Raw genomic sequence first — 12,934 nt, forward strand, 5'->3', positions numbered from 1 at the left:
CTGGCGACACATGAGTTGTTGTTGTGTATGATATGACTAGATGGGGAAGTTGACACATTATTATTTTTGTTGTTGACATTCGGAGAACTTTCAGCAACATTCAGATTGTTGGATGATTGCAACGAGTTCATTAAAAATTCTTTGAGATAATCAAATTGATTTGAAAAATTAAAAAATTTGTTATCAATAGCACTTGAGATGAGTTCAAAACAAAGTTTTTGAGCAGATGGCACAGAGTCAAGTGATTTGCAGAGCTTATCCGGCATATCAATGCACTCCTCACACAAGTAGAGCAAGCGACGATTAGATTTGATTAGTCTCACATCATAGTCCGAGATATTTTTGCAACATGCACGATGAAATATTCTTTTGCAAAAACCATTACACGGCACGATATTCGAGTCAGATTTCGAAAAGCATTTATTGCACTTGGCACAACAATCGTCCATTATGACAAAATAAAATAGAAAGCAAGGCGAATCTATAATTCGCCTTGAATAGAAAGTAAACAAAAAAAAAAAACAACGAGAGAGCGGTAAGAAACACGTTCGCACACAACGACGACTCATTTATTTATTTAACTGTCTGTAATTATACAGCCTTCATGTATTAAATCAAAAATACTTTTTTTTAATTTTTATTGAATGTATATTGGGGAATAATAAAAAAATGTATGTATATTTGTATACATGAATAACACAATACTACTTACACAACGTCGACTTAGAGTGCAAACCTGCTAAGAGCTATTTTCGCCTTAGCAGTTGCTATATCTTAGCCGTGAATATGTACATATGTATATTGTTTTAAAAACAATTGTTATAACTAATGGATAAAATGCTTTTTAAATAGGTACATATGTACATATGTATATATGGGCAAGAAAAAAATGTTAGGAAAAATAAGTAAAAAAAAAGCGAACTCAAAGAAATCATATTTCACACAAACTACTCCACCTTTACAGATTTGGCCTAGTTCCGTGGGCATTCCACATCACAGCTACTTAGCGCAGCTTTATTGCATAAAAGCAGTTATACCGGTATAATAACGGAATTAAGAGAAGAATAAAAAATACATGTAAATTTGATTATGTAACACTTCATACATATCGTTAGCTTAGATCCGGTTTTCAGTATGAGTTTAAACTAGAGTTAAAGTTGCGTGTAACCTTGGAATCTTTGGCCGTTGAAATAACATTAGTAAATCATCTAAGTCTAAGCGGCCAAAGTGGCATGGTTAGACTCCAGCTAACATAAACCATTATTAAAGCTTGCACTGGTTAACCGGGCCTTTGAGTGTTAACCTGCTAAGTCTATTTTTTATCAAAATATAAGTAGTTTTTAAGAGCACGGGATACTACAACAGCCATACAATACAGTAACAATATTTACCAACAAAGTGTACCAATTTTATGTTTAGTTTACCTCTGGACGAAACGATAGCTGTCATGTAAATTTGTTTTGTTACTTAGCAGGTTTTAAGTATAAGCCGACGATATCAATGTTGTTTTAAAAACAATTTCTATAACAATTGTTTTTGTTTTTATCGGCCTATTGATAAATCATTCAAGGTTCGAATCGAGCTCAAGGCCAGAACAATAATTTTTTCTAATGATAATTATTGTTATTTTTTAATTTTTCTAAATTTGAAAAATTGTATTTTGTTTTTGGAATAGTAAGTAGAAAATTTTTCAGACAACCTGCCATAGCTGCGCAGATAGATCCATTTCGAAGGGTGCTAAGCCTTCATCATCAGTACGCTTTAGGCATGCTGCCGTATAGCTAAATGGTTAGCGCAGCATGCCTAAAGCGTACTGATGATGAAGGCTTAGCACCCTTCGAAATGGATCTATCTGCGCAGCTATGGCAGGTTGTCTGAAAAATTTTCTACTTACTATTCCAAAAACAAAATACAATTTTTCAAATTTAGAAAAAATTATTGTTCTGGCCTTGAGCTCGATTCGAACCTTGAACAATTTCTATAACTATAAAATGCTATTTAAGCAAGTATATATGTATAGTCAAGAAAATATTTTGAGTAAAATAATTGAAAAAAAAAAAAAAAAAATATGAACACAAGGAAATCATATTTCACATACACTACTCGACTGTTACAGATTTGGCCAGGTTACGTGGGCAATCCACATCACATCCACGTAATACAGCTATATGATATGAAAGCAGTTGTAACGGTATAACTGTGAGGATACCCTGAAGGCAATCTACAGTACGTGGTATTTCCAGATAACGCGAAGAAAACGATTTTGTCTCTTCATCACCCTCCTCGCACAGCAAAATAGGACGACTTTTGCGAGCCGTTACTTGCTGCAAAGCATTCATACATTTTGTATAAACCGGATCACGCATAACAATCATTAGCACAGGCATCTCATCGTCAACCAAAGCGATGGGTCCATGTTTCAGCTCACCCGCTAAAATGCCCTCGCTATGCATATAAGTCAATTCTTTTACCTTTAGGGCACCTTCTAAGCATGTAGCAAAATTAAACCCACGTCCCATTATTAGCAGTGATTTGTGTAAATACAAATCTTTTGCAAGCTCCTGCACCTTTGAATTCAATTGAAGTACTTTGCGTATCTGAGCCGCGAGGTTTTCCAAACCTTCAATGATCTCAAGACGGCGTGTCTGTAGCGATAGACGATCCTCTGACATGACCAATGCAAACATAACCAGCGAAATAAATTGTGATGTATAGGCTTTGGTGGAAGCTACACCTATCTCAGGACCAGCATTGATATGTACACCACAATGCGATTCACGACAAATGCTGCTGCCAACCGTATTGGTCACGCCTACGATGAGTGCGCCGCGTTGTTTGCAATAGCGCAGAGCAATCAATGTATCAGCCGTTTCGCCAGACTGGGATATGAAAAAGCACACATCATCACGGAAAATGGGCGTATGGCGATCCATAAAATCTGAGGCAAGCTCTACCACAACAGGCAGCTCAGTTAACTCCTCCAAGAGTTGACGTGTAGCCACAGCACTGTGATATGATGTACCACATGCAATGAGTATAAGGCGCCGACAACGTTTAATTTCCGGTATATACTCTTTAATGCCACCTAGCACTGCGGTTTTGCTTTCGAAAAACATACGTCCACGCATGGTGTCTACCACAGATTCCGGTTGTTCGAAAATCTCCTTCAACATAAAGGAATCATAATTGCCTTTCATAATTTGTTGTATTTCCATTTTCAACGTAGTTATCTCACGTGCATGCGAATCATCTAACGATTTTTTTAAGCGATGAATGCTTAGAACGCCATCTTTCACAGCTGCAACGTCATCATCCTCCAAATAGATAACACGATCTGTATGTTCAATTATAGCACTGGCGTCTGAAGCAAAAAAGTATTCCACCTCCTTGACCTCCAATAGTTCATCCTCTGCGGGTGTATCATCATTAAAAGGCGCCGGCTGTAGCACAGGTATATCAGCTGGTAATTTTTTATTGTAAGCACGCTGTTTCTTAGCACTAGGATATAATATGGGAATGTGGTCCGTGGATAAACGTGTTTTCGATTTGATTCCCACCAATAGTGGCGTCCCTCGTCGAGAAGCTACACATTCACCTGGAAAATATTTCGATTTGCACGCAATCGCAAAAGCTCCTTCCAGCTGAAGAATCGCCTGCTCGACTAGTTCACGAAATGTGTAAGTGGGATGTTGTTGCCATAAATGATGAATTAGTTTGGCAATTGCTTCCGTATCTGTATCAGATTCAAATACATAGCCCTTTTTTTCCAGCAATCGTTTAACATCTTTATAATTGGTTATAATGCCATTGTGTACAACCACAAAACTATTATCCAAATCTGAACGGTGTGGATGAGAGTTTATTTCAGATGGTGATCCATGCGTAGCCCAACGTGTGTGCGCAATACCAATGTGAGTAGTGAGCTTGGTTTTGTATTCATCGCCTTTACAAATTTCGGTCACTGCCTCTTCCAACACCTTAACTTTACCCGGACGTCGTACAATCATTATCTTGCTACCATCATCGTTATTCGACTCAGGATTGTCAATAGCCAATCCCGTGGAGTCATATCCACGATATTCCAATCTTTTCAACCCATTAATAAGTAGTTCCAGCACTTCCTGTCTTGAGCGTGGTGTCAAATAGTTTAGATAAGCGAATATGCCACACATTGCTGCTAAAGGTAACTTTACAAATTATTAATTTTCGTACGTGCTTAGCCTGTTTTATAATCGTTACCACACTTATGTATCTTGTATAAACAAGTTTGGACTGCCACGTACACTAAAGGCGTATTCACTTTCTCCTGTTAAGATATTGTCGTCAACGTCAGCATATATCGATCTGCATTCGCAGTTTATTGCTAGTGGGGAGTTTGTGATAACTAGATTTGCTCCCTTTGAGTCACTACTGTGCTGGAACTAATTGCAAATAATATTGATGTTTATTTGCTGTAACTGTAGATAAGATTAAAATTTATTTCCGTTTTTAATTACTGCTTTGTTTCAATTACCTGCGCTTTATCATTTCAGCAGTTTTTCTTTTTTTGTTTAAACAAAGTTGCTGCTACCACTTTTTGCTAATTTTGCTTATTTGTTTTGTTTACATTCGTCTTGCGTCTCAAACCTTAATCTTATTACATTGTTACCGGATCTCTAAAAAGAATATTACCAGTTGCCACTCCGTCGTCAAGATACAAAATTTTGTATATAAAAGGCCAATTAATGGTGACTTATAACCATAAAACCTTAACCAGATAAAACAGATGATCGAACCTACCTTATGGAAATCAATGTAATCGATTAATGGTGCCATACCATAACGCTAACGCCATAACCATACCATAGCCAACCAATTGGTTTTTGGTTTCTCTCCATATCCATAACCTATGGATATGGGTATGATTACGACTATGGCGTTAGGTCAAGCAAGTTTAATTGGCCCTTAAGGTCGGATTCTGGCTCATTTATATGGTTGGCTCATCTTATCAGCTGATTTAATTTTTTTATTTCACTGGTATAAGGATAGTCAAAAGGAAATGGAAAACGCAAAACATTGCAACACATTTTGGCTAAGTTTATGATCGAGCGTAATCGCATCGCTCGATGCGACGAGAAACGCTCCATTGCTTGTTACATTTTCGCTAGCGTTATCGCTGGCGATTGAGTGTTTGTAGTAGAGCGAAATCGCAAGCGATGGAATGTTCAACAATATAACTCTACATCTTTTTATTCACGTTGTGACAGTGTAGAGAAAGCAACATACATACATTAACTCGTAAAATTTTATTATTAGAAAATAGCTATTTGTTACGAAAAAAATATTTAAAAAGTACACATAAGAAAAAAATATCAAGTGCATCAAATCGCGATTGTGGTAATCTACATGACGCAAATTCCACAAACACTGCTTGTGACGTACCTTTTCAATAAAAACATCCATATTGTTTCGCTAATTTCGCTCAACTGAATCAAAATATTTCGGTTGCAAATTTTCGTCGCTTTTGTCGCTAGTAATCGCTCAATTCGCTTTACGCTAAATCGCTTTGTCATAAACATATACATATGCACTAATATAATTTATGGCCAACAGCGATTATCGTCGAATCGCGCGATGCGATTACGCTCGATCATAAACTTAGCCTTACAGTCATTTATTGCCGTGGTGGTCAATTTTTTTATACGAAAATAGTTTCATATCATTGGCGCATAGTCATAGTCAAAATAAAATACGTTTTAAATTCAGATGCAGCTTTTTGACACATTTTTCTATGAGCTATCTGTCAAAAAAGCTCAAACCAAATTTAAAACCTATTTTATTTTGACTATGACTATGCGCCATTTAGTTTAGCGCATTATTTTCCCACAACACACATGAGTTGCAAAGTTTTGTCTTCTCTCCATTCCATTCGCCTAACACCAACACGCAGTCTTTGACAATCTGAGCAAAGGTATGTTGTATTGCTGTATGGTCAACCATATAGTTGAGCCATGGGTCGGAAAGAACACTTATGCCTATATGACATTACTTCATTCTCTCTGTATTTTTACTGCAGTTTATCTTATATCTTTTGTCGCCCTCCCTCCTAATACGGTTTCAGTACTGGTGTAAGCGTGTAAACTGTCCCAAAAAGCAAAGTAAACGTAATGTAAGTTTTTAATAAATTTTCTCAAAAAACATTAAGCTTACTAAACCTTAATTTTTTATTTATAAATCGTTTAGAAATAAGCGTCAAATAATCGAAACGGCTCCTTGCTTTTAAGCTTACAAATGTAAACCTCCCACACATCGCAGCCCTACTTGTTATGTATCAAATATACATCAGCTGCTCGAAATCACGTCCATTCCGACAGCACTAATAATCAATTCCCGTTGCTTGGTATCACAGTCCACTCCGACAACTGATTTAATAATGTATATACATATTTTATAATATAATTTTGTTCAATTTGTATGCTTCTGTAATTTATCTGTAGTCCGTACTATATTTAGTCTGATTAATTGTTAAATTTGTAGACTAATAAATAAATAAATAAATAAATTTGCATTGTTTTTATTGTTAAAAAGTAAGGAAGGCTAAGTTTGGTTGTAACCGAACATTACATACTCAGTTGCCAAATTACAGCTTGCAAATGTTTCAAATTATCTTCTTTTAAACGCGGGCGATGCCACGCCTATTTTCCAAAATTTTACTAGTTTTCTATTCTGCGCCATAAGGCAACCCACCTACCAAGTTTCATCGCTTTATCCGTCTTTGGTAATGAATTATAGCACTATTTCGGTTTTTCGAAATTTTCGATATCGAAGAAGTGAGTGTAGTTATAGTCCGATTTAGATCATTTTACATAGCGATGTGAGATGAGTGCCCAGGAACTTACGTACCAAATTTGATTAAGATACGTAAAAATTTACTCAAGTTATCGTGTTTACAGACAGGCGAACGGACGGACGTGGGTAAATGAATTTCTTTGATGAATGAATTTTCTCACAGATCATTTTCTTAAATAGAAGTCTATAACCATCATGCGTGACAAAGACCCTGAGCCAGATAAATAATTTTGCTTGTAAATGCAACAACAACGATTTGAGCCAAATAAATCCAGATAGAAGTCTGATTCAACTTGTGAGCCAGATAATTTGTTAATTACTTGTCTTTAGTTTGGCAACGCTGCCTTTAATAAACCTACTTTTTTAAAAATAGATGTCGCTGCTTAGCCTTTTGCCGTATGAGATAAATGAAAAACCGCGGCGACATCTGCCTATTACATTTGACGTGTGCGAAAATATCACGACATCTGCTTCTCAAGTCTCTCAATGATCCAGAGCATTTCCGTGAGAATTGAGCGTGAGCCGGAGCTGTAAAACTCACTGAATGACGGCATATATCTATCTCGATTAGTTTATGCCCTTACGGGGTACTGTTATGCGAACAAGATTATTATACTCTGTGAGCTCTGCTCAGCTTAGTATAAAAATGTTAATGAAAAAATAAAACTTAAAACATAAACAAAAACATGTCAAACTCATTAATTTTGGGGGAACAGTGGTCTCGCTTTCTCATGGTAGAAATTGATTTTGTATTTTGATGTTCTGATATAGTTTCGTAGTAAGTAAAGTAGTGTGCCATATGTTAAAAATATTAAAAGTATCTTAAATTTTTGCCTCTATTCACATTCCACAATTTTGTGTAGTAAGATATAGGTGCGGCCATATAAGTAGAAAAACTCGCACCAGTAGTGGAATTCACCAACTTATAACGATGCGATTTGTCGAGATTTTAATTAACGATTTTGTCGCTTGCCTTATCGATTGTACTATTAACTAACTTAGTTTTAACGACTCGACATAGCTGACATTTAAATTTCGTTTTAATAGTAGAAAGGTGGCAGCACAGCTTAACGAAACCTAAAAAAGGCGAAAAGCACAAAAGGAATGTCAAAAAAAAATAAATTCCGTATACTAACAGCCAAGCATATATACAAGGCGAATCCATACTAGGTGGTGGCAAAGCGAATTCAACCAATTCGCCGTACAGAAGAATGTCAAGTCAAAAGAAAATTTTCATTGATTTCGATTAACTGACATGTTGCAGTACAAGGCGTTATATGGAAAATTATCAAGAAGAAGCAATCAGCTGATGGGATAACACCACCTGTTATGAATTCGCCTTGCATATAAATAATACTTCTATACAAGGCGAATCCATACCAGGTGGTGGCAAAGCGAATTCAACCAGAAGAATGTCAAGTCAAATGAACATTTTCATTGATTTCGATTAACTGACATGTTGCAGTACAAGGCGTTGTTTGGAAAATTATCAAGAAGAAGCAATCAGCTGTTGGGATAACACCACCCAAGGCGAATTCAGTACAGGTGGTGGTTGGCTACGATACGGTTACTACCCACAATTCACACAATTAAGATTATGAATTCACGAGTTCAAACTTGCTTCGTTCTGCGCATCTACGTCACACTTGACTTCTTCAGCGAATGAAAGAAAGAGAGAAAAAAACAAGAGATAAAGGAAAATTACGTAAAAATTGCCTTTAAAATAATGTTTATATGCGCAATGCGCCACCTTCTATAATTCCATCATGGTTACGACCTTAGCGGCACCAATAATCGATTGCATTGGTTCCCATAAGGTTGGTCGAATCAGCTGTTATAAGGTTACCGATACGGTTACCGATAAAGCACCAATATCTGCAGCTTACCTTGCAAATTGTTTATCTGCCCAGGGGCCCTATTCGCTAACTCAGGCATGCTTAACCAACGAAACGATATCATTTCGTTACGATAATCAACGTTAATAAACGAAACGAAGTCATTTCGTTTCGTTTATTAACATTAAGATCGTCAAATTAACGAAGTGATTTCGTTTCGTTTTCTGCCATATCAAAACGAAATCAAATCGTTTATGTTGATTATTAATTTCAAACTATGCTGGCAAAGCTGATTGATGGCGGAGTCATTAAAGGTGAAAGCATTAGCCAGGCTGATTGCAACTTTTCTCATGAATTTTGACAGTACGAACATTTCTCAGAGTATTTTTGACATTACCACCAACGAATTACACAAACAAATTACATGGAGTTTGTGTGTGTATGTGCGCTCGTTGTTGCCACCTTACGGCTTCACCATGGCTATAGCATTGCCAGCACAATTCAAACATAAAGTATCACGTTTTTGTTAACGTTTTTAACGTAAACGAAAGCTTTTCGTTTCGGTTAAAAACGAGATACAATTTATCTTGATAATTTCTTTATCGATAATATTTCGAAGTGTTTCAACGGAAACGGTGGAAATTTTTTGATAAACGATTAGCTTAACGTTAAGGTGCATCCCTGCGCTAACTGTGAGTTTTAAAGTGTACACAAGAAATTGTGTAAACTTTGAAATTCTGATTCTGTAAAGCAAAACTGCAAACAAAAAAACTCACTGATAAAAACTTTTTGAGTTTTCTTGACAGCCAGTGTACACTATTTTGACATTTAAAACTCACACGCATTGTTGCAGGGGGTCAATTCCGTAACTGTGAAAAACTGAAAAATGTACACTCATTGAAAACTTTTTTGTTTTCATGGCGTTTGATGAATATTTCCTCACTGACATAAGACTTTCACATTCAGCGCTCATTCAGCAAAACAATGTGCACAATAATTTACAGAATCGTATGAAAATTTAAAGTGTACATTTTGTGTGCAAATGAGCTTTCAATGAGTGTAAATTTTTCAGTTTTTCACAGTTAGGGAATTGACCCCCAGGATCTCTGCGACCTATTTTCAACAATCTGGAACCCTCAAAGCAACTCTGCCTATACGATGCGCACATGTTCGACACAAAATCCCATTTCATCCCCCAGGGTAAAATGGCAGTGTTGCCATCATTCTTTTCCGAAGTTTCTATCAACGGCGTCGGCCACATGTTCGCTCGTGAAACGAGAATTTTTGCGAATTACCATTAAATTATGGTTTAAAGTGTTGTGAAATCATATAAAAGTGATTAATAAACAACCAAGTGATATAGTACAATAAAATAGAATTCCAAATTTGCAATAAATTAGAACTTCATTAAAAGAAATTTTCTATATACGCAAAAAAAAAACTACGGTTCTCTTCGTCTCTTTTCACACATTTTTTCTGCAGTATCGAACTGTCATATTTCGTTTTACGTTGTGCGTTCGTTTCGTGGTTTCCAAAGCTTCGTGTGAGACCATATTCGTGAAACACCGCATTCGAAGTCGTGTGTAGAATGTTGTGCACAAGGCAAAGACCGCAATAAACAATTGTAATTGAAGAGAACAAAAAACAAAAACAATAAATCGCAAAGCGCGTGTGTGGGAAGTGAGTTTGATCGGCGATTTGACGTAGTGAGTATATCAAAAAAAATAAAAATTTGTTTTTTTGTTAAACGTACATATGTATGTACTTTGTGCATTGTAGGCTGATGTACAAAACATGCGAATTAACTGTACACGTGCATTTAGTGCTGAAGCAAGTCAATAGAACTTCCGCAAGTCTGACAGTCAGCTGACTGCGGCAGAGATGCATTTTAAAACAGTTACATAATCAGATCAGGTTATGCCTCTAAATGTACATAAGAACCCCAAAGATTAACTATCAAAATTGCTTGTAATTTATATATATAATTAAATTATAACAAACGGCTTTGTTTATGTGCATGTTTAGTTGCTTACGAAAAAATTCTTCATTACCATATCCTTGAAACATATGTTCGATTTTACCCTACTGCAAAATACACCGCTGTTTTTCGACTTGCATTCTTCCTATCCGTTTTTTTTGATTGGTTGTGTGTACAACACTTCTTAACCTCACTTTTCTCCATATTTTCTTACAATATGACGTCCGTTGGAATATTACGCGAAATTTGATAAAAATTTCTATTTATTCTTCAATCAGAAAATTATTAGAAAACGTTTAAAGCGAATTTCGGCAATCTTATAACAAATAACAATATTTCGTTGTAGAAGCACAGTGAAAGATTTGGTTTTTGAAAAAAAAAAATTCGTGACGAGTATACGAGAAATAAAGTTTGCTTGCGCGGCGCAAAGGACATGATGTCATATGCAATAATTGTGAATAAATGTGTTAATTATTCTTAAAATTGTGATTGATTGTATAAGATTCAAACTTTCCCAGATCTAAGTTGAGATTACATACAAAATGCAGTCGATGAGATAGATGTCTTTAAAGAGAGTATAGTCGTCGGAATTTGCGTGTATGGATTTGGCTAGTCTGGAGGGAGTGTTACGCCACGCCTGTAGATTATCTGGAGTACTCAAAATTTAAAGAGGTATTTTTAATTTGTTGTAAATGAAATAGAAAACAGGCGACATTTTACTAGACTATGCACTTTATAAATATTAGCCTTTGTATTGTTGCTGTTGTTGTTGTTGTTGTTGTAGCAGTGCTTCGCCCCACCTAACGCCGCGACCGATCACAAATTGTCATCAATATCCTCTAACTGGAGTCCAAGGAAACTTGCTGTTTCAACAGGGGTGGACCATAATTAAAAGGGGTGTTAGTCATTGGTTCTACATTACAATTAAAGAGATGGTTGGTGTTGTGTGGACACATTGCAAGCGGGGCATACATTGTATTGTTGTTGTTGTTGTTGTTGTTGTTGTTGTTGTTGTTGTTGTTGTTGTTGTTGTTGTTGTTGTTGTTGTTGTTGTTGTTGTAGCGATACGGTTGCTCCCCGAAGGTTTAGGGAGTGATCGATGTGATGGTCCTTTGCCGTTTACAGATCCGGTACGCTCCGGTAACACAGCATCGTTAAGGTGCTGGCCCGACCATCTCGGGAACGATTTATATGGCCACATTAAACCTTCAGGCCAATCCGGTATTTTAGTCGCCTCTTACGACAGGCATACCTACCGCGGGTATATTCTAACCCCCTGACCCGCTGGGACATACATTGTATTGTCTTGTACATAGGTGCCAAAAATATCTTTGTACTGATGTTGGAGCTAGAGGCGACTTTTTATTCTATACCTTCAGTTGTTTGGTACCACAGAGCTATAACTTCTATACTGCTATTTTACCACAACCAGAATAATGTGATGAGATAGGGACAATTAAATGGGTGGTGCATATTCCAGAGGTACATTATTTCAATGTGAAGTTAGCAAACAACAACGCTTAACTCTGAAAATCAATGGATTACAAAATATGGTTAGGAATCTGATTCCCGAAATAATTTCCAAAACTAATTTTCTCTGATTTTACTTTTTACACTTATGCTATAGACTGCAGCTTATGTATGAAGGTTCATAAGCAACTACAGATACTCAATTTACTGGATGGCTTATTCAGGCATATTTGCCCTATCACATGGCGGACCCGCAGCTAAAAAGCAGGATTGCAGAAGAATTTTGGTTTTCTGTGCCAGATGAGCCTTGGTTGTGACACATACCTAGAATGTGGGTTAAAGATCTTAGATTGGTAATAGTCAAGAACAACACTATAACAACCACATTAAAATTGCCACCTTCAACTGCAAATATCTCCGCACAGAGATACAATTTTTCTCTTCCACCTTCGGATTACTGGCGAGATTCTTTTGACACCTCTATCGATATTTTTGGACGCGTATTAGCAATCGACCCTTTTCAAGACTTTTTTACTCTTAGATTATACCCACGATAAGGCATGCCTTAAGAAAGGACTAAAATCTACATTCCGAAGGTTCGAGTGGCAAAATAAATTTTTTCCGCGACAGAATCCAGATCACGCAAAAGACCACCCATATCCCTAACACCATCTTAATCGTCGTGCACGCTCTGGTGATTGGAAGAATCAAAAAAAAAACGGAAGGGTTATATAAACTATTCAAATATGTATATATAATGAGCCGGACCCGTGTGCATCTTGCGCAACTAATATAAAATTCTCTTATCAAATATCAAAAAAAA

The 12,934-nt window shown here is 36.5% G+C and overlaps 2 protein-coding genes across 4 annotated transcripts in view; one reads left to right on the top strand and one right to left on the bottom strand.

The window, feature by feature from the left end:
• Nucleotides 1-1,839: 1,839 nt before the first annotated feature.
• Gfat2 (Glutamine:fructose-6-phosphate aminotransferase 2) lies at nt 1,840-4,666 on the bottom strand. Of its 2 annotated transcripts, none has more exons than XM_067762212.1 (3): nt 4,514-4,666; nt 4,240-4,457; nt 1,840-4,174 (listed from the first exon to the last, which is right to left on the bottom strand). In XM_067762212.1, exon 3 carries the CDS (start codon nt 4,170-4,172, stop codon nt 2,100-2,102), a length of 2,073 nt encoding a protein of 690 aa, XP_067618313.1. In that variant the 5' UTR covers nt 4,173-4,174; nt 4,240-4,457; nt 4,514-4,666; the 3' UTR covers nt 1,840-2,099. The 2 variants fall into 2 exon arrangements, with proteins under 2 accessions (XP_067618313.1, XP_067618312.1); XM_067762211.1 differs by having other exon boundaries at nt 1,840-4,187.
• A 5,232-nt stretch (nt 4,667-9,898) lies between these two features.
• The window catches only part of larp (La related protein), a 91,147-nt gene continuing 88,111 nt past the window's right edge, over nt 9,899-12,934 (top strand). The window contains exon 1 of one of the 2 annotated variants that reach the window (XM_067762213.1): nt 9,899-10,369. The gene's annotated coding sequence lies outside the window, so the exon portion shown is untranslated. Of the gene's footprint in view, nt 10,370-10,883; nt 11,314-12,934 lie in introns of those variants that run through there. The other variant, XM_067762214.1, reaches the window with a different exon arrangement.

The sequence above is a fragment of the Eurosta solidaginis genome, chromosome 1, assembly GCF_040869045.1.
Source record: "Eurosta solidaginis isolate ZX-2024a chromosome 1, ASM4086904v1, whole genome shotgun sequence".
NCBI lineage: Eukaryota > Metazoa > Arthropoda > Insecta > Diptera > Tephritidae > Eurosta > Eurosta solidaginis.